At 38.8% G+C, this 26,888-nt stretch overlaps 1 protein-coding gene across 5 annotated transcripts in view; it reads left to right on the top strand.

The window, feature by feature from the left end:
- Nucleotides 1-26,888, top strand: part of LOC113580675 (latent-transforming growth factor beta-binding protein 2) — an 82,657-nt gene that overhangs the window by 21,889 nt on the left and 33,880 nt on the right. For 3 of the 5 annotated variants that reach the window (XM_081721190.1, XM_035532709.2, XM_035532707.2), the window contains 6 exons: nucleotides 8,409-8,632; nucleotides 9,793-9,963; nucleotides 13,432-13,635; nucleotides 15,252-15,538; nucleotides 17,149-17,266; nucleotides 25,439-25,513. In XM_081721190.1, coding sequence (XP_081577316.1) covers nucleotides 8,409-8,632; nucleotides 9,793-9,963; nucleotides 13,432-13,635; nucleotides 15,252-15,538; nucleotides 17,149-17,266; nucleotides 25,439-25,513 — 1,079 coding nt within the window. Of the gene's footprint in view, nucleotides 1-8,408; nucleotides 8,746-9,792; nucleotides 9,964-13,431; nucleotides 13,636-15,251; nucleotides 15,539-17,148; nucleotides 17,267-25,438; nucleotides 25,514-26,888 lie in introns of those variants that run through there. The other 2 variants (XM_035532708.2, XM_081721192.1) reach the window with 2 other exon arrangements.

The following is a 26,888-nucleotide window of genomic DNA, read 5'->3' as shown; positions in this document are numbered from 1 at the left end:
TTTGCCAGTTGTTCTTGCATGTGAACACGGGTTTTTTGTGCAGTCTTCTCCGCGACATCTAACATGTCTTCAGAGTTTGTTGGTTCCCTGAATATGGCAATGCAACTATAACCAGTAGAAAGAAAAATACTAATAAAACCCACATCTAGTTTCTTAGTCTGCTGTATGTGTGCTGCCATAAAAACAACAACTCAGGAACAGACTCCTTCATCATCAAGTCTCTGATTGAATCCACATGTCTGCAGTAAAATATTACTGCATAGTAAATTGATAATAAGGACATTGGCTCGTTACATGCCATTAGGGCTAGGAAAGACAGATGTTGATAAAGTCACTTACAAAATGTTCATTTTTTAGAGACATTCTGATGAATGTAATGGTAATTCCTGGTTGGGGATGTCATGTTTGGTTAATGTTTTTTTCTTCACTAGGGAAGTGCACCAATGGTTGCAGTGCAGTCTGTAAACAATTGGACATTGAGATACAATTACATTTGAGTTGTTTTGCCTTTGTTCTCCAATACACTGGATTTGACCTGATAAGAACTGCAATCCTTTTTATATATAGTACTTGGACAGTTGTCACTTGACCAACTGTGTTGTTGTATTATTACAATAAGAGAGCTAACAAAAGTTCTAGAGTTTATTCTAGTCATGGCATTTGCACCTGGACTTTGTTGCTGTCATCAACATGAGAGCCAAAGAAGGAAAAACAAGTCCTTATGAATCTACCAAATCAGAACAAAACAATAAAACACAGTACATGTAATATGTATGTGTCAAAGTTGAATTGTAAATTGTATTTCAATTCAGTGTTTTGAAGTACATCACACAAACACCAGAAACTGTCACTGTAGAGGCCCTTATGCACTGCAATATATATGTGGGCAAACTGTAATGGCTAAGCAGTGTCTCTCCTAAATCCCTCACACCACAAACGAGCAGCCCAACTGGCTCCTGCACATAAGAATGACCATGAGAGATTAAACTTTCCCAAAGGGCTGCAATTTACATTCAGGCTTTGAAGTAACAGAAACCTCTGGGGTTATTTTAGTTTTATTCCACTGAGGACAAAGACCATACCAGCTTGCCTCTTTGAAAAGGCTTGTGTTGTCCAAGAGAGATGTGCCAAAACAGTTTTTATTAAGCTGTCACTGACATACACCGAAGAGAAAAATATTGCAGTTTATATGTCAGAGGTATGGTAAATGTTAGGTGCAGAGCCCTCATTGTAAAGAATATGGGAGCAACCTCAGACTCTGTAAATAATGTCTGGGAAAGCAGGTCTGTCAGTTAAAGGTGGTTGACCACTAAGAGGGCAGCTGGGTGTTATTTTTGGTGAGTAATACCAGATCATAATGTGAAAACGCCATGACTACCGCACCCTTACCACCTACCTCACTTTGCCTTTAGAATTTCCCACTTTAAAACTTAAAAAAAGGACTAGCTAATCTGATTCACTTACATGCTGTGACGCAGACGGCTCAGAGGAAGCGAGAGGCGGGGTTGCGGGGAAGTGCTTTTTATTATCCATCGATAATAAAGAACCAAAAGCACTAAATAAACAAAATACACAAAGTAATCCTTAATGTGCAGCGCTGTCTTCGTGTTTTAAATAGACACACAATTAGCGGGGACAGGTGCGCACAATCAGTACTCCAGGGATGGGGAGCGAGGCTGGGAAGTGGAGTGATCCCTATGACAAGTGGGCGTCTCCTTCCTGCTGGCAGGCCGGCCTCCCGTGACACATGCGCATTGATACGTTCTTCTCTCACTCTGCTGACATGTTCTGCTTTCTTCAGTTTAGCAGATACGCATGATATAGTGTGAGCATAAACCACAACAATGATTCTGGATTTTGTCAGGTTTAGAGCATTTCAATTGTTTTACAAATAAAATATAGAAAAATACTATGAATATATAAATATGGGTTTGAGACACCGTAGCTGAAATCTCATAACCTCATAAACTCATTGCTATAAAAAACCCCAGAATATGTTGCAATGGGAAACATTGCAACAGTGTTCAGAGAGCATACAGGATGATTTGTAATCCTTGATGATATCCTAGACTTTTTATGTCATTGTCTAATATGGAAGAAGTGGTTGTTCTTTTACCAGGATATTAATCTATACTATGTAGGAATTTTTTAAGAAAAAATATTTTATCATTGAAGCTCAGTTTAAATCTATGGATATATATTCAAAACAAGGCCTCTTGTTTCCATGGATTCTGTGTAACCCTTTAAATTAGACTGGCCCAGCTAATTTCTGTAAAACTTCTGTAAAAATTACTGTAAAAAATTCAGATCAGCATAAACATAAAGGCCAAAATACTTTCTTCCAGATTTCTGTGCTGGCCCTTCCCTTGACAGTTGTTGTGAGGCATGTCTTGCTACAGCAACTCCATTGTCACTGGGACTTGGATGTATGTTAAATGAACTGGTCACTAATGCACCAGAAGAGCAAGCCACAGTGTATCATATGTATTACGTAGCACAGGTACTATACATAAAAGACATTTGTGTTTAAAATCCATTTATTCAACATCATTGTGAAATCATGAAGTGGTTTCCATATTCTCATTAATATGAAGCAGCAACCAACATGCAGGACCTCATGTTACCATTTCAGTTGTTTGTCATGTGGATTTCATGAAAATATGACAGATGTGGATGTGTTTACATGCACAAGCTATAGTTGCATGAGAAGAGGTGATCTTGCAGAGTCAAACATCTGTTTGGAAGAAATTTAGCTTCTGATGTAAACAACAGTGGCAGACTTTGAATACACAAGCACCATTGCTTATTTAATCTTGCCTATAGAACCTTTAACTTATATCAACAGGGCTAAAAAGTACAGCTCAATTTTAAAAAATACACACACACACACAAAAACACACATACACACACACATGAATGTTCTACAGAATAAATGGTAATGGACATCTCAAGCATTTTTATGATTACATAATTTGTACTTGATTTACAACTTCAAATTTTCTTTGAAGTTGAATGTTTTTAGACCAAAGATACTTTAAATTCCTCAGTTGGAGCACTTCTATATTTCCTAAGTCTTTTGTTCCTCTATGAAAGCAAGGACATTCTGCACAATATACCTCTGTATTTGTCAGAGGTTCCAAAGCTCAGTAACAATTATACCATTTGCCAAAGTGCTGTTGTTCCAAATTAGTCTGGCGATCTCAATTTTCATTTTCTAGCACTGAAATTAAGTATGCTGTGGTTTGAGTTTTTTATGAGAACTTTGAACAAACTTAGATTTCCTTTGGATTTCCATCAGCTGCCACTTCCCGATTTGCCATCAGTTCATTAAGAGTGGTACAGGAACATTAAGGGCAATGTGTAAATATAAAACCTTCTTTCTTCTGTTCCCTTTTTGTCTCCAGGTGCTCAGAAAGATATAGTGAACTGTGCTAATGCCCTTGCCTGTGTCTTTACCACTCCAGACTTCTTCTCAGGTTGTTTCCAGTCCATTGCTAAATATAAGGCTTGGGCATGGGCCATTTTCACTGTTCTTTTGTTAGTGGCAATTTGAGCACTGTGTGCCAAATCCCAGACCGGGCAGGCGATGCCAGAGAGTCCTGTCTGATGTCAGACAGCTTTGTTTAGACAGTCGGTTCATAGCCAAATGACTATTTCCAACTCCCAAACACAGTCTTCATATCAGGCTGTTTCTGCATCAACTGACCAATGCCAAATGCAGGGACATTAGATGTGGGTTCATGGACTTCCAAACAACTCAGAATGACAAATGGGCTTTGCCATGGTAAAATGGTTTCTCTGAATATACCTCTTTATGTTCAGAGTCTGCAGTGAGCTTTCATGTCATACTGTATGCTTGATCCACTAGAGAACAAAGCAAAATAAAATGTTGACTGAAATGTTTAATAATACTACCTATAAATTAGAAATGTAGAGGTTCCTTTTCTCAAAAATGTTGAAAATTAAACAGTTCAGTTCCATATACAAGGGTGAATATATGCCATGAATTGATAGAATACCGTTATGTTGACTTGAACATTAAGAATGCATTGATGTGCTTTTGATGGTCTTTTATCAGCAGTCCAAAGTATTGCAGTGCTAATGATTTAATGATGGTAATTTCATATGAAGGAAGGAGCCAGGTTTATCTTTTGACATGTAAGGAAACAAGCCCTTGCTCTGCACTGTCTGGAACAAAATGTTGTCAAGAACAGGTACAGTTTATGCTCATTTTCTCCTTTCAGCTGCCATAACTTTGTATAAATTAGATCAAGCATGTCTAGCACCTATAAACCACAAATAAGGAGTTCAGAATTGTAGGGATAGCAAGGGAAATGTTTACCCACATACCCAAGTACAGAAGCTGCCAGACCAACAAAACCCACATCCAGAATGTCACAATAGAAGCATTCCTCTACCCCCTCCAGTTGCGGAATGCCAGCCATTTTGCTTGGCAGGCTTACACTGCATGATACTTTCACATGATAACTTATGGAAAATAAGCAAAGCAAATATTCACAGAATTTTTGTTTTTCTTTTAAATGTTTTCCAGTTCTGATTTTGATGAAGTTATATTTGATTCCCGTCAGTTTAAATGCCCTCAGAGAACACATTTCTTCTCTAAAAAAGATGCAGTGCACATGCTGAAAAGCTGATCCTGGAAAGTAAAGGAAAGTTGCCAAAAGGACTGTTGTATGGAGAAGACAAGCAAGGAGAGATGTTGTCCTTTGCTCAGCAGTTAACATGATTAGTTATTTCCCAGACATGGTAAAAATCATTTAGTAGGATGCCAAGCTTCACGCATGATAAACTAAAGTTATCACTTTAATGGCTGTAGTCATTCAAATATTTTTCTCCATCAGGTATAATCCCAAGGCACATTTCATCAGGTGTTTGAACACAAATTGTCTGGTATGTTTAAAGTCCTCAGTGGCACAACTCATTTTTGATTTCACTGTAAAGTGGAACCAGATCTCACCAGGTATATAGGAAGCCTCAAAACTCAGGGTAAACTTTCAAATGCATCCAGATCACATGCTGTTTTCTTTTTACCTTGTTTCTCTGCAGTTGCAAAAATTCCCATAGCTGTGTTATAGTAACTAGTCTGCAGGAGCCTGGAGAACTTGAACACTGTAGGAAAAATAACATGGCAAGATATGTACAGACCTCAATTTCAGTTAGCTAAGAGGAAAGATATATTTGGCAATGTATGACAACATTTTTTAGATTTTTTTTTATTATATTTCCTAACAATGGTCATGAAGCATTTGGCTAAATTATTTGTTCTGTCTACTTTCAATAAACACTATTTGCTGTACCTTTACTGATCTATTCTGCATATTATTCTGAGCTATCTTCTACAGAATTGGAGGATCAGAATTGGATCACAAGACTGCAAGGTCATTTGGTATTTGAACAGGTTAAATCTGCTACTCTGATCATACCATGTATATGCTATGTATAATCTAGTTAGTTTTATGTGCTTTTGTTTGAATTTGGGTAGGTCTATAACTCTGTGAGGTCTGGTTAAGGATGTGTAACATGCTGTGTGGTCCTCAGCCTTAACCACATAAAAACCATAAACAACAACAGTACAATGCAAAATTCACACAATGAATAATGCTGTACTCAATTAAAGAGTGAGCCTTATTCCATTTGAATTCAGTGAGCAAGAGATGCCAACAATTTGAAACAAAATACTCACATATTTGACACACTGAAATGCTTAATGAAACTTTGATTACCCTCTTATGTGATTGAATTTGTCCACTGAGATCACAAACGAAATATTTGAATGTGTCATTACTCACATTTTGATGTGAGTGGTGCCTTGATTACAAGTGATCACATTTATCAGTGACTTGGAGCTTTTGGTTTCTTTTAGAACATTTAGAATGTGTTATACAGTTATACAGTTTGATCTTCTGTAAACAGTATGTCTAAGAGTCAACAAGAAAACAAACTCTTGTTATTCTTCCAATCACTAATCTTCTTCCAATCACTAATCTTCCATAAACAGAAAACTGGATATACAATAGAAAGAACAAGAGGCAAATATAATATATTTTTAAACCAATTCTATCATTTTTCTCCAATTCATCCCCCCATCACAACTATGCATATATATGCATTCAAATACTGATCTGATACTATGTGATACTTGTGATCAAAAAAGAACCAATTGCTGGCTTACAAAAGCACCAAATTAATTTCTTTATGTCAAAATATTTTCAAAATAATAATAAACATATAAAGAATAACTTGGAGTTGGAAGTTGTTCCACTTTTTAGAATATTTATAGATTATAGGTCTGTATTGTTAGTGATCTTTATCAACTGTGTGGGATTCTATATTTGTATATGTTGTAATTAATAATGTTGCTGTTTGTAGTGCAACTGTTAGTATTTGTTTTTTGCTAAAATGTTGACGCTTGTAGAGAAGATGTAAAATTTCTACAGAAGTAACCTATAAAAGGAAGACATCAATAGGTGTAATCAATGACCTGACAAAGCCTGAGGGTGAAAAAGTGTCAATTATTTGTAAGCTTGCCAGTTGTTTTTGTTAATGTGAAAAAAACTATTTGAAGACTGCAATCTGAGAGCACATATTTCTCCTTTTTAAATTATGTGATACTTGAAAACGTTTTTCACTCTCCCCAGCAAATTCTGTGGATATTTTCCTGGTGATGTGGTTTTTGCATTGTTCACTCAGAGTATCTAAAGGGATTCCTGTCATCTTAGTGTAGCAAGCCTTAAAGCAATGTGGATGACATCAAACAAGTAAAAGGAAGCCATTTCATCCATTTCAGTGAGGAAATGGACTGAGATTGTAAGGCAAGATATGTGGTATTGGCCATGCTCATGTGGTAAGGGGAGAGTCTGCCAGGTGTCTCACAAATCCAGTGGAAAAGGTATCACAAGTTCAGGCTACTACAGTCCCACAATGTAACTAGCATCACAACAGGCTTAAGCTACTCTAAGGATTATAGTGCCACATTGTTTTCCATTATCCCCTTCCAATAAGAAATATGCCTAGTGCCTCTAACTTCTGAGAACTTGGTTAACAGCCGTCTGATAGGTGTAGACTTTATTTGGAGTTGTTGGAGGGTATCGTATCAAGTGTCTGGCTTTTTGTGGCTGGATTTTCTCCATTGGCTCTGTACACTGGCAGTAAGAATGAAACTTCGGCTCTTCAGAAGAAAGTGACATGCCAGGAACTTGCTTTGACTGTTCAGCACCTAAAAAAGCACCTAATTTGCTAACGTGTGTGTTCAGACTTTGTTTAAGCTCGTCTTCTAGGCAAATGGATAGTAATAGAGGTTTTCAGCCATTGGCCGTGTGCCACTGCTGCGTATTGACCCGTTTCTGTGCTACTCTCTTCGCTGCTCTTTTCCTCACACTCATGTTTGCTGGGCCACTGACATCTTTTGGATATAGTATAAAACAGAAATGACAGCTGTCTGTTTACACTATAAAATGTCCTTCTTGGTTGTGATTGTTATGAGCAATGCTGCGTAATTCTGTAATTATCAGTAGCAGTTATTAGTCCATTGTTTCACTACACAGCACTTACACCCGTGATGGGGAAGATCTATGATTGGTAAGGTTAAGACCCTGTAAATTCTGTCATTTGAACACTCACAGGCCATTCAGTAGAAACATTCAAGTTTAATTGCAGCCAAGAACTGGAATACATATCCTTTGAATCTGGATGTTTTCTTTTTTTTTTTTCAGAATGTTTGTGATATAGTTATAATTACCTACAGTGGAAGACAAGTGCTGATTCAATTATCTCATGCTTTGTTTTCTGCTAATGTTCTGCTAATCAGCAATGACTGTTGTGATGGTGTGGATTGCTATAAATATTAAACAGAAATCTTGCTCCAGATGTTCCGTGAATCAGAGAAGGGCTTTAGTGAACAGATTTCTCTTGATTCAGTTAGTCAGAATTATGTCGAGCATGGCATCAGATCTGTGAGATCTAATCTCACAGCATTAGCCTTCTTTCTTTTTTTCTCTCTTTTCATGTCTGTCTGTCTCCCTCATGTGCTGAGGAAGTGGCATTATCATGTTTTGTTTACTGTAAACAAGCAAGTATAGAAATGGATTAGTAAAAAATGGTATATATCTGAACTATGTAGTATGGGGAGGTTCCTTCGTTTGGTGATTTATAATGTGAAAAAGGCTAGCATTAAATAATGTATCCAGTATCTTTCAGCAAATAAATTGAGCATATCATGGCTGTAGCGGGTTACTATTCAGGCAGCAATATTACACTTAGAAGTGTAGAAAATGGTTTTAGACTTTAGCAGTCTGAATATCTTCCAAGTACTTTTGCCTTTGATTTGCGAACAGTTTTCTTAACTGTAGGAGTAGTGTCATAACTGAACCCTATATTCCTTTTCTCAGGACACAGGTTAGACGTGGCTCTCCTGAGATCTCCCCCCAGCAGACTGGAGCATCCAGGACAGTCAAGCGCTACCCTTCCTCTACAGGGCCTATTACTTCTAATGCCCTGCCCAGTGGGCACGGTTGGGGGAATGGGCAGAGTCGCGAGTATGCACACAGCCGGCACCTGTCCCCCACGAGTGGCCAGTGGCAGGACTCCCACAGCAACGCAGTGTCTCCGTCAGGTTAGAATCCCAGCCATGTGGGCTGACATGAACCAACAACACTGCATTCAGTTGTGTTTGAATACAGCAGACCCCATGTTGGATGACAGAGTGTTGATATGTCTTTGAGAAAGGTGAGCATAAACAGGCACATAAACACAGATGTAAACACATAAACAGAGATCTGAATAGGCATGCGTTTATTACTGACTCACAATCATTGGGACATGCACGCAAATGTGCACTGATCACATGCTCATTCTTTGCCCTCTCAAGTCTGACTCACACTGCACATACACACAAATTAGTCTGAGGGAAAAATTAACGTGACTTCAAGACCCCCTCTCTTGTCCCTGATTTTCATCATAGAAGCCTCACATGTTTGATGTCCTAGGGCTTTAGGGCCTGGGTCGCTTTCCCTTACTGAGCTCTGTGCACACGCACTGCACAAACCAGGCACATGTTCTGAACCACATCTTTGTACTTTGGCTTCAAGACCTCCCCTTTACACTCGTTTAAAATGATAGATTTGTTGTAAAGTTGCCATCCATAGAAACACAGGCATCATAACTAATGTAGTTCTAAAAAAGAACTAATAAAAAAAGATTTGTGCAAATGATTTTTTTTGCCAGGTTGGTCCTCATAAACACAAGGCCTCTGTTTTTGGAGGTTTGTTTTTTCACTCATTGACAAGGCAACGGGAGTTGAACAGTTTCCCACCATTACCCAAAGCTTTCCTTCCAACCACAACCAGATACACACAAGTGTATACACTACACACAAACACACAAACGCACACTCAGTCATACTCATTCACTCACAACACTCACGCATGCAAGCTCAAACACCCTCACACCCTCACACCTTATCCTCGTGATAAAAGCTGCTGGAGCTTGGCCCAAGATTTTAACTGGCCTCTCTCTCTCCTCCTCTGGAGAGTTTTCACAGTGACACATCCTCCCACCAGTTGCAGCGTGCCACTATCCAGACGCTGGTGCACGCTCACACACACGGATGCGCACACACTTGCACACGTTTATAAACCCTTATAAACCTCGGCTGTTCTACTAGTGCCCAGGAAGGGCGTGTGTGAGTCATGAAGATGCAGGAGCTCGTATATTTATTCGTCCTGTGCGTGCAGATCTTCATCTCTCATTGCTGCTCTGCTCTGCCGTTCTCAGGAGCCAACCTGACGGCAGGCGTGGACCGCATAAAGATCGTCTTTACGCCCATGGTGTGTCGCAGGGTGTGTAATGGGCAGCGATGCTACAACAGCTGTGAGAAAGGAGATAAGACCACCGTATACAGTGAGACCCAGGGCCCCCCAGTGAAGAGTCAGGGGTTCAGACTGTGTAAGTGCCTCTTATTTCTCTCTCTGACTCTCTCTCCCATTGTTTGTAATTTTCTCCCACTGTCTATAACTCTCCCTCCTGCTCTCTTGTTCACTTTCGCTCTCATCGTCTCACTGCGTCCGGGACTCTAATAGTCTTTCTGAAGCTTGAGTCGTTTCTGAATTGTGCTTTACACAGTTCAACAAATGTGTTTTGTTCTTCTGAAAGAGTCCTTCCTTCTTTTGAGATGCGCCGAAACGAAATATTTGAGTACAGAGAAGGGGGATTCCCTCTTCACCGTGATATTAAAAAGCGAAAGGAAGGGGGAAAAGCCCCTGGCTGCCTGCACAAGGAGATGAGGTGGGAGATGAGGAAGCCACACATGTGGATCTGGTCATCCCACGCTCCCGCTGCTCTGCCCGTGCTCGTATGTGGTTTACACTTCGCTTTGAACTGACCCATTAACCATTTAAAGCACTCCCCAGGAGAGAAAGGAGAGAGGGAGAGGGAGCAGGGGAGAGGGCTAAAGAGAGAGAGAAATGGGACGGGTTTTTTACAGGGATTATGTTAAAGCCACTTTTATCCACCTGCTTTATCCTGAAAGCCAGCTAGGAGGGCCTGAGGAGGGAGAACAATACAGGAGCAGGGGAACGGTTCTGTCACCTTGACCTCTCCGCTTCATGGACAGCATGGCCACATGGGGAATGTATGCACTCTGACTGGATTTGCATGTAATTCGGACACGACGGATTAGTGCCAAGCCTTTCCACTGGCGAGAGTATACATTTTCCAGTTTGTGCCAGTTACTCAGTGTAGCTGCTCAGTGTCGAGCTCTTCCTTGCCTTCCCTTTTAATACCAGATGTGGGATTAAATGACATCACTATATCATTGCTTGATACAAGTTTTAAATGTTTATTATTTTTCTGCTTAGTTCTTAAGTATTATTTCCAGGCTTATTATAAATAATTGACATTGGTATATTACATATTTACATGAATGTATGAATTAATAATTGCAGCAGAAAATAGTTTAAATTAGTCTAATCGATTAGATTGTTTATTAAAATAACTGAAAATGCAGTAGTGGCCATGTTTTACTGGAGTTTAATTTCTCATGGATGATGTTACTCATATTAAATGATTAAAATTCATTTGAAATGTTCTTTCTAACCACACACTATGGTCTTGAAGATAAACATGAAGATGTAACACATTTGTTTGAATTATGAATTTATAATCGTGTTATTTTTCAGATTTACACTTACATTAACAGCTCTTTGGAACATGTTGGATTACTCCAAACACTTTAATGGTTTGAGAGCCCTGGATGTGCAAAATGCATTCCTGGCACCCAGTAATGTTTGTGCAATGCAAGGGGACTAGATTACATTTTTATTCTTGTTTCCTTATTAAGTTGATCTCAGTATACACCCTGTAATAGAGCCTGTAATAGAAGGACATTGTTCACATTGTTGTCTGATGTTGCTGGTGTCATGCTTTTTCCATAACGAATGTGAGGTCGAAAGTAAACAGTTCTGTCATGCTGTAGTTATGCTCAGACTTCCTGCATGGGCTTCCACTCAACATTTAACAATTCCTCTACTCCTACTTAGACAAGCCGTAGCTGTCTGGAGATGAACAGGGAAATCTGTTGGCATTTTATGGTAGGAAAGAGAGTTTATGTGTGTGTTATATATGTAGTCACACAAAAACCAAAAAAGTACAAGCACCAAACCATTGTGCTTTTTGGTTTGACTTTTTAAGAATGTAAGCGTCTGAAACAGAACAATTTATGTCAAAGAAAAGTCCCTACCACATGCTGGGATGACACAGGTCAACAGTACTGATTTGATGGGTTGCCATCTTGGGGTCAATACGAAACTATTTTCACCATTTTGTGACTACAAAGCCTTTCCCAATTATTGCTCAAAGTCTTTTTCATTGAGGCTCTTTGAAGTCTGACTGCAAACAGGTTGAGGATGAGGTGCCCTGATGCCCCTGGTCACAGGTATGTGGGCCATGGGCACTCCTGCCAAACGACAAGGGGAATTAAAGTGCCTAAAAGACTCTTTCAAACTGCAGCTGTTGTACCATTCTGTCTTTTTTTCTTTCCATGACCGTCTGAATAACCCTAACCCTAGTGCATAAATCCAAGCCTGCATAAAAGCTCTCTCAGACCTGTGATCTTTCAAGGTTCCTTTTTTCACTTTTTAATTCTTACTTTCTCTCTGTTTAAGAAAAGATTGATATTTCTTGTCAGACTTGAAGATATGGCTCTTTAAAATGATTAAAATTATTCAGTGTTTGTACTGTTTTGGCAGCCATATGTCATTCTCACAGAAATATCTTTGAACAAGAAACTTTTTACATATTGGACATAGTGTAACGTTCTGAGTGTGAACAGAGATGGAGTCACACACAGTATGGTAAATGCAGTTTATTAGAGAACATGTGTAATGCAAAGTACAAGGTCGTATATCCAGAAAAGCAGTCCAGGAAGCAACCACAACAAAGAGGGAACAGGCAAAGAGGGTAATCCAAAAACAGGCAGCGATCCAATAAACAAAAATAAACAGACATAATAACCAACGGCTCAGAAACATAACGAGAGTTGATGAGACTTTGCAAAGACAAACTGAACGCACAGGGCTTATATACAGAGACTAATGAGGACAAACAAGATACAGGTGAAAGCAATAACAGGTGGAGATACCAACCAGGGGGCGGAACCGACAGAAACCAAAACAAGGAAGTACGAGGAAACAAAACCAGAAAGTGAACAAACAGGTAGAGTTGCCTGGCAACTGCAATGCCGGGGTGAACGTGACACATATTTTTGAACATAGTTTTTTTGTCCAATCTCAAAATATTTAAATTAATAGCCAGATTCATTAAAAAATGTAAATCTGTGTTTTTTGACATCTTGAAAACACTCCTCGTGTAGTCTGTAGGTCCCTATCAGCTCAGTGCATTTTTAAAATGAATCTTTCTGCTTTTTGGCACACAAAGTTATTAGTAGTCTTCAGGAAGACATTATTAGTTGAAGGAAGCAGAGGTCAAGCCAGTAACATCTGCTCTCTAATATAAAGACCATCTTAAGAGTAGTTCCCTCGAGGTGAATTTTAGAGTTCATAAATCGCCTCCTATATGAGCATTCTGCTCATGAATGAGGGATGTGACCATACATGGACAGTAACCTAGCTCAGGAGTTCTGCTAGTCACAGGAAGCCTCATTAATTGTCCTGTCTGCTTGGGTCTATTTGTTTTGACTCCATTTGTTATGAAGACATATAAATCAGTACAATTAAAATGTTTTATTGGTTTGATGCCATTCTGTTTTTCAGTTGTGTTTCTTGATGATTGGCTAAATCTTGAAACTTTTAATATGTTTTTGCTTTTTGGAGCCTTTGGCTAGTTGTTTTCCCACATCAAAATGTTTATCCCATAATTTTCCTATGTTAATGGAAATTCTCTCTTTATGTCCTCTAGTCTTTTGTCAGATTCCCTGTATGAATGGAGGACGGTGTATTGGGCAGAACGAGTGTTGGTGTCCATCAAATTCAACTGGGAAGTTTTGCCACCTTCCGGCTCCTACTCCAAGCAAACCCACAAACAGTAGAAAGGTCATTAGCAATAGAATGCAAAATGGATCCTCTCATACAATGTACACCCTGCCTCTGTCTAACCAACAAGGTAAATAGCCTCTGCTTCACTGCCTTTGACACTGACCTAATTGATACAGTACAGTTTAAATCACTGTATAAAAAACTTAAGGTTTAAAAGACAAGTAGAATTAAAGTGGAGTGAAGGAACCAGGAAAGTATATATTGACTAACATCTTAAAGGAGCAATAAGTCATTCTTTTCTAAAACCTACACTATTATACCTACCATTATGCCATTATACCTACACCTAGTGGTCTGGATGTCTGTGTTGGTACTAAATCTATTTTAAACATGGCTGCTTACATGTGGGGGACCTGCTCTATGGAGCAAATACTGGTCCATTTGGGGAGTACAAAGAAATCAGAATCTTCATCTAATGTGAGGTGTACTTTATATTAAAAATGTAAAAATAATATATAATCACTTTCATAAATATTGTTTACTTTATTGTGTTAACATTGACCTTCTTTGCCTAATTTGTATGTTTATTTATTTTTCATTACCTGTAAGACATGTAATGTACACACTATAGTGCTTCCTGAGCCTGTTTTCAACAAGATAATCCTTCATATGGAAATCAGAATATGCCTCACCAATGCCAAAAATGTACAAGGATGAAAAATAATTGTTTTCTTCTTTTCTTCATGTAGCATTAAATAGAAGCAGAAATTCCTGCAGAGGTTCTAGACTTTTCTGTATTCCCTTTCTCTGTTTCTCACCATCTCCTGTGCTGTGTCTTAATAAGACAAAGTCATTAGCATGGAATCACTGTGCAAATCACTGCACAAACATCACAGTCTCTTTGTGGCAAGTGTGGGTGCCTTGATGATAAGACAGAACTATTTAAAATGCTTTTTTTTTGTGTTCTATCACATGCAAACTTGCGCCAGATGAAGTGATTTGTGAAAAATATAGCCATGTTAAATTTCACTGAAATCATAACTGGCACATTAGGTGGTAGAAGATCTAGGGGGGCATGTCTCTACTAGCCATTAGTTCAGGCACCCATCCATGTTTTAACTTGATTCATTAAGAATAAATATATTATGCTGCAATGTAATATAGTAAATGTGTTTGTAATTATGATTGCTTCATTTATAAAGTAAAGAAAGAGAAATTATTTTTTGGGTGATGAATGAGTCATGTTTTGGTTTATTCTTTATTATGGGCAGAATTGGCTAGGTGGTAATGGCCACATATATTAGTAATTTTATATAGTTTTTAGTTGGTTAGCCACATTTGATGATGTGTAAACTGCAAAGATTAGTGCTTAAAAACTGGCTAGAACATGGTTTGTTTTGTCTAGACTTATAGAACTCACTCTAGAATAAATCCTATCACATCATCCCACATCAAAACATCAAAGCAGCTGACTGTAGTTCAGGGTTGTGTTAGTATGGTGGAAAAGGTAATGGTTGGTGTGCAACAATCGTAAAACAATATAAGTTCTAACCCAGCATTATTTTGAATTCTGCAGGAGATGCAGTAATCCCTAATGGTTTTACAACAGTTAGCTTCTATAAATGTTTCTAATTAAGATTTAGATTACATGTCTACATCAAATTCGAAAACTCAATATAATGACAGCACAGTTTGCTTCTTTACTGGTAGTGTTTGTTTATTGTTTTCTCTGCTTTTCCCTAGCCTCCATGCTTCCCTCACTGGTGAATGTGCATGTCCAACATCCTCCTGAGGCGAAGATTCAGATCCACCAGGTCGCACGGGTCAAACCAAGCCAAACTGTCGATGGGGTGCACTCAGTGCAGCAGCGCTCTCAGCCTGGCAACAGCCACACCAGAGACAGTGGGAGTACCAATGGGATTAGCAGTGAACAGTACAACTCAAAAAACAGCAATGCACCAAGCCTGAGACCACATAACAGACTAAATGGATACGTGGGAAGGTGTTTCCAGGAAACAGTTGATGGGCAGGTAAGTAAAGTAAACAAATTTATATTTAGGATTAACTAAAATTACACAATGTTTTTGATTTGAGTTGAGTTGAGTTGTGGTAATCAAGACCTGTCTCAAGCACAGTTTTAAAACAATGTGTCAAAAAGTATTTTGATATATTTCAGCCATAGTTATTGCATAAGGTAACGATTTGAGTCATAATTTTGAATTGGCATGCATCACTTGGCCTCAAATCTGTCCTGTCTCTAATTCAGCCTCTCTGGTCTTGGTCTTAATTTGGACTCAGAATATGTGTCATACTCAAATGCACTCATAAGAGAATGCTTTTCCCCAAACAATTATCACCAACCCTTTTTTAAAATGAGACTTGGAATCAAAGCTTTTAGGAAAGTCACTAAATGTCTTTTTTCTGGGTACTACCTATATAAAACCAAGATTTGAGGAAAAGCTCCTAAAGAATGGTGGCAAAAACAGGGACACTTTAGCTATTCTGCAGACATACCTAATGTCTATGGTGGGTCACACTCTGCCTTGATTTATACCTCAGTCTGAATTTACACTCCCTGTAAAACTTGGCCCTCTCAGGTTCCTGACATAACAGTAGAGGTGTAATGATTTGAAGCCAGTAGGGACATCCATTGTTAAGTTAATGTCACGACTCCATGTATCAGTCTGAAAAGTGGTAGCTAACGTGACTGTTAGTCTGGAAAGTGGTAGTCTGGAAAGTTGTAGCTAACGTGTAGCTAACATGATCCTGCATTGTGGTAAGGGTTAATCCTATCACTGATTTTTTAGTTTTTTGGGAATTGGTATATATAACACATCATTAGAGAAGAATGGATATACAAGACTTCAATCGGTACACAAAACTGCAGAACTATAGAATATAAGTTAAAAACGGGTAGTAGGTTGTATTTGTGCAGGATATGTCTCTTAACTGTCTCTGCCTGGTTAGTTAGTGCCCATGACAATGGAATGATAACAGTTCTCATAATGATTCGGCATTGTTTCAGTTAAGACTACAGGTCTGTATAATTCAAGTACTGGCCAGCATATTGAGAATAGAGAGGTGGTACCAGTGCCCTAGTAAGGTATCTGACACACGGCTGACTTGGCTTGCACACTCTCATAAATCTAACAGGAATTCAGAAGGGCCTGATCCTAATCTCCCCTAATAATTAGCTCAGACCCCTGAGCCATGTGTCAGAAGAAGAGAGAGTGGAACCAGAGGCTGTTTTTGTCCTCCCTAACCAGACTCAGCTGTTCCTAAACTCAGCTAGCTATTGCTTCTTGTGTGTTAGGAGGTTCGCTCTGTCTGCAAGTCATGGTAACCACAGGCATGCCTTCCTATTTTGATTTGTCAAAAAAAAAAGGAACTCTCTGTGCGAGAGGGAAGAACATGCTGCACCCCAGTGACATAGATAACCATCCTGATCATTACTGCTGCCTATATTTTCATGCAACTCCTTTGAGGCTAAAGCAGACCTGGATTTCGTAATATACCCCATTTGGTAGTGCTTTTGTAACACTTGCCCCCTTGAAAGGTCCCTTGTGCTCACTCAGTTCTGAAATAGGAGTAGATGGAATTCTGTGTTCTTCCACTGTGTGCTTGTGTGCTTATGCTGCAGTGCGGGAAGCCTCTTCCAGGCCTTACCAAGCAGGACGACTGCTGCGGCAGTGTGGGAGCCTCATGGGGTCTGAACAAGTGTACAGAGTGTCCCAGCAAGCCAGGTGAGACCCTCAAAGGTATGCATACACAAATGGCTACTGTGTGGGCTAATACCCATATACAAGAATCTTTGTTTTGACATACCTCTAAAGTTACATGGTGCATATAGTGTGATCACTAACCCCTTCCCCTCAAAAAGAGATGCTTGTGGTTGTTCAAACCAAACAAGCCAAACAAATACAAGCCAACATTTTCCCTGAAGAGGCAGCTTGGCAGAAGTGCTACCCAGTCTGCGAGATATCTTAGCTTTGCTCACTCTGTAGGGGTAGCCCCTCTTCTTCCTCTAATCGGTGATTTGTGTTTGTTTATACAAAATTAAAGTTGATTGCTGATAGGATTGGCAGTGCTTCATATGCTGTGGATCTAAATAGAGAATGTGAGAGAATATGTGAGAAATACTTTATATTAGAGGTTATACATCATCTATAGATGTATTGGTGTGTGTATGTGTGTGTGTCTAGAGTTTTGTTATGGTCATTAGGAAGGGAACACATGCACTTGTTCTTGTACTGAATGTACCAGTTGGCAGCCAGGATGGGCTGTCATACTTGATTCCCCATTAGGCATCCATAATCGTCTCCCTAATCTGATGCAGACATCATCTTACTTGTGGCTATTATTTGGGTTATTGGCAGTTATCTATTCTCTTTTTTCTGCCTGCCAGAAGTTCCAGTACCAAGACCTATTAGCATGCCAGATGTGTTTTTTGCTCCCACCCTTTGAAGTTTAGATTAATAGAAATTTCTATCTATTCTCTTATTTTCAGTTAGTTTGGGAGCAATTTTGAGAGCAACTGCTTCAGAAGTAATGGGAGAAGCATCACAGGCTTTTGCAGAATGCATGCAATGATCATGAGCAGTAAATATGTGAATAATAAGATTCTGTTTCTACACTCTTTCTCCACGCATTATTAAGCTAGCCAATAAAGAAATCAAAGCATACATGAGAGATGAAGGCAATGCATTTTTTGGACAATATGAAGTCATAAGACACGCTTAAAGCTTCAGTTGGTAATAAAGCTTCTGCCTTACTGTTTATCTATTACTGTATCTACAAAACAGATGATCATGAAAAGCTCTTCCTATAGGATTAGAGCCAAACTAAAGTATGTTTGGCGTGAATAATATTTTGACCTTTTAACCAAAGGACACATTGTGGAGCGTGGGGTGGTGGTATGGACACAAGCTTGATTCATTGGAGATGATGACACTGTGAAGTTCCTGTCATTCTTCCCTTACATGGGAGGCTACAGCCCTGACGGATGTAATGCATTACCATCTCAGATGTTATAAATTACATTCAGTAATGAAAACCAGACAAACTAACAAGAGGCTTACTAGGCCTGAGTGTCTACTTGTATTATATGAGCATTGAAACTAGTGACTTATTAAATGTCTGCTCAGGTCCTGAAGAGACTAAATGTACATTTTCTTTTGAACCTCAAAGGGGGCAGCAACTGTTCTTGATTAAATGTCATCTCTTCCTGTGAAATTTGAAATTTGAAATTTTCAAAAGTGGTGATAAATTCAACCCCAGTACTTACTGAGGCATCTGTCTGAACAGGAATCTATGGAATGTGCTCTGATTTATTATTAATTCAAGGCTTATAGACTTCCTTATGAAGCCCGATGTCTTGAGTAAAAGTTAGATTGGATTCACTACATACAATTCACTGCACATCAGATCATATATACACCCTAATTCATTTACATGTTAACCAGAACAAAAATAAAATATTTGCATGTTTCATATAGTTCTCTATATTCTACAATTCTACAAATTACTGTAAAGTGGTGGAGGGGGTAAAGCACATGACATTATTAAATCCATGTACATCACAAAAAAACTAGGTGTTGTATAAAGATTGGCAACAGAAGGATCATTTTCTTTTCTCGGGAGTGTGGCGTGAGACAAGGCAGCTGCTTAAACCCAACATCTACATCAACGAATGGGTCACTATTTTAGAACACTCTGCACTCTACACTTTCACGGTATACAACCGAAAAATTAAATTTCTGCTCTATGCAGATGGCCTGGCACTCCTGTTCCCCACAGAGCAGGGGCTACAGCAGAGTCTGGACCTGCTGGAGCAGTACTGCCAGGCTGGGGCCCTGGACCTGCTGGAGCAGTACTGCCAGGCCTGGGCTCTGGACTTGCTGGAGCAGTACTGCCAGGCCTGGGCTCTGGACCTACTGAAGCAGTACTGCCAGGCCTGGGCCCTGGCAGTGAATCTGAAAAAGACCAAAACCATCATTTTCAAAAAAAGAGCCAGATCTCAAGGAAACACATCATACTTCACATTTAGGGGCACAAACATTAGAAACCTGTATAGATTACAGTTATTTAGGATGGAAGATTAGTTCAACTGGAAACTTCTGTCCAGCAGTCAATGAACTGAAAGAGAAAGCATGAAAGGTATTTTATGCCATTAAACATCAAATTCACATTCAAATACCAAATAGAATTTGGCTCAGATTATTTCAATGTGTTACAGTACACTATCTGACTGATTTATTTTAATAGACCATTTTGTATTTTACACAGACAATGGCTACATTGTGTCTGCCTATAATATAAATAGAAAGAGTGGAGAGAGAAATTATTTTTCTCTCCATCTTTGTTGTTATGATAAAATGACAAAATGACCTTGAGTCTTTGAAAGGCACTATATAAATTATTATTATTATTATTATTATTATTATTATTATTATTATTATTATTATTATTATTATTATTTTTATTATTACAAAAACTCCCAGACGTGTTTCCATTGTTGTCCCTTATACAATACCAAATCCCATATTAGGTAGCAAATAAAAAATAGGAAACACGGTATTATAAAACAGTTGCACAATACAGTTGCTCCTCATGTTGATAGTCTACAGACTCAGAGAACACAGCTTGGCCATATAGACCGGCTTATATAAGAAAGCATGGCTGTCCAGAGAGCAGACTCTGCCAGCAGTACAACAATGACACTAGAGACAGAGCTGCACTTTTTCACTAAATGTTAAACATTCGACCAAATATGCAGATTGTGTCACAGATTTAGATGTATATTTAATATTGACAAACTGCCCATCCTATTAGGAGAAAAGGAGTAAAGCAGTGCTTTAGCTGGATGATATAGATCTGCCTGCCATAATATAAGGGACCGTGATTGCCCACCCAAAAACAACACACGCACACACACACACACACACACACACACACACACACACACACACACACACACACACACACACTCACACACACACACACACACATACACACACACACACACACACACACACACTTTATGTATATATCAAATTTTTATTTCTTCAGCTTCTCCTTTCAACTTCTCCTTTTATTTTAGTTGTTTATTTCTTCTTTCTTTTTGCTTCTTTACCTATCTCTTCTTCACTTCAAGTATTCTTTCATGCCCAGTAGAGTTCTTCCTGTTAGTTATTATTAACATAATAATACACACCATGGGAACAAAACTATTTTGCTCCACTGTGATCCCAACTATTTTGAATGACTTATCAAATAGATACAGGGCCGTACTAGCATACTACTTGTTGTGGTCAAAGTTAATTAATTAGTTGTGCTGTTGTCTGTTAGCAGGTCCTGTTTGCAATGTCTTAGATAATACACTGTTAAAAAGCAAAGCACTGATACTGCAGATGGACTACTATACTTTTGCAGCCAAAGCCATAAATTAGCATAATAAGCAAGAGCACAGACACACAGGGACAGACAAATATGGATGTATGCTTACACAACAAACTATGAAAACAAACTATGAATGGGGAGACAACACATTCAGACCAGGCATTTTTTAATTCATGTTGAAAATAATTTTGATGTATTTCGTTGTATTGGACAACTATATTTTGGCACGAATACGATATTTTCTTTTCTTTGTGGCTTTTCCCATTTCTTAGAATCTGAGATGGGTTCCTGCAGTGCTGTCAGTATTTTAATCTGAGATGGGTTCCTGCAGTGCTGTCAGTATTTTATTGCTTTATAGGCTTTTCCCTATGTATGTGCCCTAAGGCTCTCAAAAACCTGCAGTACATCAGAACACAGACACATTTGTCTCTCTGCATGTGGCATGGTGTTGATTCCTCTCAGTTACTCTGTCTGCGACACTTCCCAGGGAGATGTATTGACTCTCTCTAAGGGCCCAAATAAATTGTGCCTCCCACAGGAGCCCTGACCCATAAACTGTTTCCTTCCTGGGGCAAGAACTGTCACAGAGATTTCAGTTGTCCCTCCGAATCCCCTCTTGATCTGAACCCTTTCCCCTGCTGAGGGGACAGTTTTGGCTTGGAGATGTTTTTCATGAGTATCAGGATCAATAAAATTTGACAGGCTGGAGTATCCCGGCCAAGTTCCACATCCTGCCACATGAGATCATCCTTTTCCCCAAGTCCACACCACAGAAATGTTTAACCTGCTATTAATCATGGACAGAGTGACACACACACTTATTACATTTTATGGGACATGATTGAACTTTGAACACTTGTTAATGGACAACATCAAAATAAAGAATCTGTCATCTTGTGAATTAAAATGGCAAAGAGATAATTGGATATCTGATGTAATTTTTTTTGCCTGTTCCTATGCATCTCAGTGCAGTTAGGGAAGGTTCTAGGAAACCTTGTCATGAAATGTTTTGCTCAATGTCACTTTAGTTTAACTCTTGAACCTGTGTCATCAAGTCTATTAAATTATTTTTTTTCTGATTATGGCTAATCATAATTAGTTGTCCCAATTTTAAATTGGCTCTTGCTGTGTGGATGTACTATTCTTTATATACAAGGGACTGGCAGCACATTTCAGGCATAATAAATGACACATAATATAGAAATGTATTTCAATTAGATCATAATTGATGCCCAGGTCAAAAAATTGCTCTAGGTTCGTACCTGAATGCTTTGGCTGCCATTGAGGAGAGCAACACCAAATTAAAAACTGTCAAACCAGAAAAAAATTACAAAGCCTTGCCAATATATATTATTTTGAAAGAAATAATTCACTTCATTGTTGTCCTGTCATCTTTATTTTACTGCCAACAGACCCTTAAGTGCATGAAAGCAGCTAAATCATATGAACCGTTTGAAATGCCATTTGTTTTAAACAGAACTGGAGAACTTTGCTGTAGTTATTATAAAGCAAACACAACATAGCTACAGTTTTACAATTTTATATCCTGCAACTTTCTTTCATTCATTAGAGTACCAACTTTAGATAAGTGTTTGATTTACAACAGTACCTTTTAGATTTCCTTTTGAATAGCAGTGATTTTCTCAAGTCAAACCTAGGTTTTTATCAGGTGGAATGTATGCATTAGCTGTGGGATTAAATGGTGATGCTTTGTCATTTTACTGATCAGGAAATGAAAACGAGTGATAAAAAGGACTTTTTTCTCCCGGTTTTGGCACTTAGCATCAGATAATCCCACACCATTCTGTCAGGGCGCAAACATCCTCTTCATCCTTTTCATGGCTCTCAGCTCAGCATGATTAAGTCAAGCACTAACCATTTCCACCAAACAGAAAACCAGAGAAACATTGTTGTCTGTCCTCCTACTAATAGTCTACACCCATCCTGTTGTTTTTGTCTTGGCTTGCAGAAATGCATGCTATTTCTGCAATTGAATCCTGGCTCCCCATTCAGCCCACCCCAGACGGCTCCCTTTGCACCTTTGACCTTTTCACACTGGAGTGTGTCTGCATTGTCCTCCCTCATACAGGGTGGTCTGCCTGGTGATGCCACTGAAATAATCAGTCAGAGATTTTGCTGTCAATGAATAATGATATGCCTTGAGCCAACTCAGCACCCTTTCTTGGTGTTTAGTACAGAAGTAGCCTCCCTAATGTCTTCTTAAATCTTTGCTGAGACATCTTGCTTCCCATGTGGTTCTTCCATAATAGTATCATATTTCAATAAAACAAAATTTATGTATGTGCATGTACTTTTGCTACAAAAACCATGGAAAGGCAAATTAGCAAAAAAAGGATTCTGTTCCAGAATGCAGAAGCTTCATGGTGAATTGCTAATTTGCAGAGTAAGATAAACACCAGTGACAAAGAAAAACAAACATGAGTGGAGCAAAAATGCTTTTACCACTGTGACTCCCCCTTGAAACACACAGTGAGTCCTGGGCAGGCCTGTAGCATGTAGCCCCTCTCTCATATTAACATGAAAACTCCAGTGGGGCACTCAGTTGACTCTTCCGTGCCAGCACATTCAAACAATCTGAAATTATATGCATTGTTTGAAAAGCAGGCTTCTTTCATTCTTTCATTTCAAGGGTATAAGGAGATGTCTAACAAAAAGCTGCAGCCCTACCCACCCAATACAGTCTAGCTTAGCTGACTGGGCAGAGCAATGCTCTACTGATTCCTATAGAAAGACACATCCCTGATGGTTCTGATCATTTGGTTATATAATCTCTGCTCAGTCACCTACCACAAGGACAGCTTTCCTTTCCCCAGCTTCTGTGACCCTCATCCATTATGTCATCTATTCAGCTCACGGTCACTGCATATGGGCTCTGCTTAATTGGATTCTGCTGGGATAGCCTCTGCTGCTAAATCTTTCTGATCCTGTGGAGCTGGATGGTTTTAATTTTGGGACAGGTATACAGCTCGCCATTAATAACATACAATCCCTAATTTCTGGTTCCACTTGGTACATTGTGTCCCATTTCTGACTCTCAGAACCACTACACAAGAATTCGTGTAGCAAAGTTAAGAGAGCCGTCCAAAGTATGTTGTAAGACTTCCCAATCCAGCTGAGACTCAGACTAAATGTTTCACTGGTCAACAAGTCAACTTGACTGACTCTTGGCTTTATTGCTCAAAACATTAACCTTTCATAAATCACTTTGAGACTTCAAATGGCTACAGTTAAATGATATGGTGCAGCAATACTGTGGATTTGCTGTGAGTTTTAAATTTGTGTAAGACTAAGATCTGTGTCTACAATTGAACTTTGTCCCTCCAGTTTAATTTTAATTCATTTCAGCTGAAGCTTATTATAAGACTTTCCTACCATTTTCTCTTGGACCAGTTGTTTTAGACTCACCTTGACCACAACTATCTCATCTGCATGCAGTTTATGAAAGAGAGGTCAGCAGACTCCCAGAAGGAGAGATCACTGGCAGCTTAGCTGTTTTGGAATTCTCTCTCATTTTTTCCATTAACACTTGTCACTTACAGGAAAAGGAAAACAAATTAAAGGAGCTTCCTCAAACAAGCAGTAGATGGAAGGCAGAAAAACTGTGCATTCCTCCCCTCACCCGGTGGTGGTGATGTAAAGGCATATGTGGCGGGGTGTGGTATAACGTGACTGCTTTTTGTGGTGCATTGTCTTATACTGTAGACTCTTGTATCTAGGTGTGTAGTCTGAGATTGTGCTTGTGTGGACCTCTTGTTCTGCCCTGGTTGCACACTGCATTAACTGATCTTGGATTGGCCCATTTTAGTCAGCCCCTATGTGATCCCATGTGATTTCAATGATGCAGGATATAGTTTTGTGCAAATTTGTAATTTGCCATTGGTAAGGTGTGATTTTATATTGCAAGGAAAACAATAAGGTGAGCCTTTCAGTTCCCCTGATACCTTCAGCATTTCTTCCTTCATGGATCTAATTCCATGTTTGCAAATAATATGACCTGTGATTAATGGTTTCACTCAGATGCTCCTTTAATCCACATTCATTACATGTGCTGATCATCTGACAGTCTCAAGATCAATTTTCTTCCCAAGGAAAAAAATTCCTTAGTGAGCTGCATCACTGTTCTGGCTTTTCTGGTTTTGCTGATTTGTAAAAGTCTTTATAGGTTACATTTCCACCATAGATTTAAACTTTATGATAAAGGTTTTTGATATGTGACAAGAATATACAGTATTTTGGCCTCTGAGTCTACTTTTATGGATTTATTTCTACCCTTTTTTTAACCAGCAGTTATGATACATTTTGGTGTTCTAGTCTGGTGGCAGTTTAAATTTATAAAAATGATCGGAATCAGTTTACATAGTTGACTGTTACATCTCCTTTAGCCCAGCTATAGGACTCAGTTTCCTCTCTGCCAAGATATGCATATCTGTTATTTATAGTTTAAATACAGTTTCACAGTAAATGTCATTTACAATTCTCTGTTGTTCACCTCTGTTCATCATTCTTTACAGCCTATGCAGTAATTGCAAATGGCCAAGTGGAATGTCCTAAAGGCTACAAGAGGATGAATTCAACTCACTGTCAAGGTAGGAAATTTGAGATTCTTCAGTAGCTGCTAACCTGTTCTTGCTCTGACTTTTGTGTATGACCTTGAATTTTCATATGTCCAAATGGACCCTTAAGAGCTCTAATGAAGGACATATATTTTCAAAGACTGAACTGAAAGTGTTTTACCCCAGGTTTTGGCTCCCCATTCTACTATAAACATATACTCATTGTCTACTCGTGCACATTCATAAATACCCCCTTCAGGCATTCATGAATGTATTGTGAAATGTAAGTAAAAATACCACTGGGAACAAAGTCATTTGTTCAGTAAGGTTGAGCTGAGGTCAAAGCACACTCATCCATCTGATGTGCATCAGAATAAATGTATGATCTTCACAAATCACAGTGCACACAGCCTGCGGTGTCTTTGCTCTGCGTAAGCTGTTCACCTTCCCTGGAGTGTAGTCTGAAATGAATACTGAAACAAATGTTCTTAATGCTTTTTTCAGTTGGAACTAGTATTTAAGATTTCAGTAGGGGAGGTTAAATGTGGTGGGAGATACTAGCATACTTATTTGTGCTGATATCCTACATGAGTTGTTTCATCATGAGATTCAACTTGATTTAATTCAACAAGAGGCTAAATTAAATTAACACATGTTATATTAATGTGTGCTACAGAGGGCTTGAATGTGTCTGCATATGTGTATGAGAATGAGAGAGTGAGCCTGAGAGAGAGAAATTGTATGTATATTTTTGGTAGTTATGTTAATTTAGTTTAAGGGAAAAATTTTTTGAGTGTGAATTATTGAGTTATTCTCTATAAACCTTATATACCAGGGTCACAGCACAGATTCAGGGTCCCAGTGTCCCAGAGTCTAGCACAGCTTGGTGATTTTGCTACTCTAATACACCTGATACCTCAGCAGGTATTTGGTATGTTTATAAAAACATTATTAAATAAAAAGGTCCATCCTCTTCTTACATAAAATTCTGTGTACACTGACATATGTTGTCTGTAGTGATGTCAGGAGTTGCCAGCAAACTTTGTAATTTATCTCGCTTTGATCCGTTTCCCTCTTCTCTGATCACTTCAAGATGTTCTTACCCCACCCCCAGGCTTGCATTTTTGGGACGCTGCAAAGCTAAACTGACAGTTATTTGCAATATTTGTTGGCTGGCTTCAAAGTCGCGTTCCTCTACTTAACCCTCTCCCAAAAATTATTTTTAATTTCTGTCCTCAAATGGACTGTTAGAGCACAGAGAGCTGATTTTTGTGGGATTCTGTCATTGTTGAACATGCCACACACACACACACACAAACAAACACACAAACAAACAAACAAACATGCACATATAAAGACATTATATTAACATGTAGCATCTGAGTGCATATCACATCCAAACAGTCAC

Source organism: Electrophorus electricus, chromosome 10 (assembly GCF_041902795.1).
Source record: "Electrophorus electricus isolate QZ-2024a chromosome 10, ASM4190279v1, whole genome shotgun sequence".
Taxonomy (NCBI): domain Eukaryota; kingdom Metazoa; phylum Chordata; class Actinopteri; order Gymnotiformes; family Gymnotidae; genus Electrophorus; species Electrophorus electricus.
Note: the sequence above shows the minus strand (reverse complement) of the source record. Positions and strands in the feature narration are given on the sequence as shown.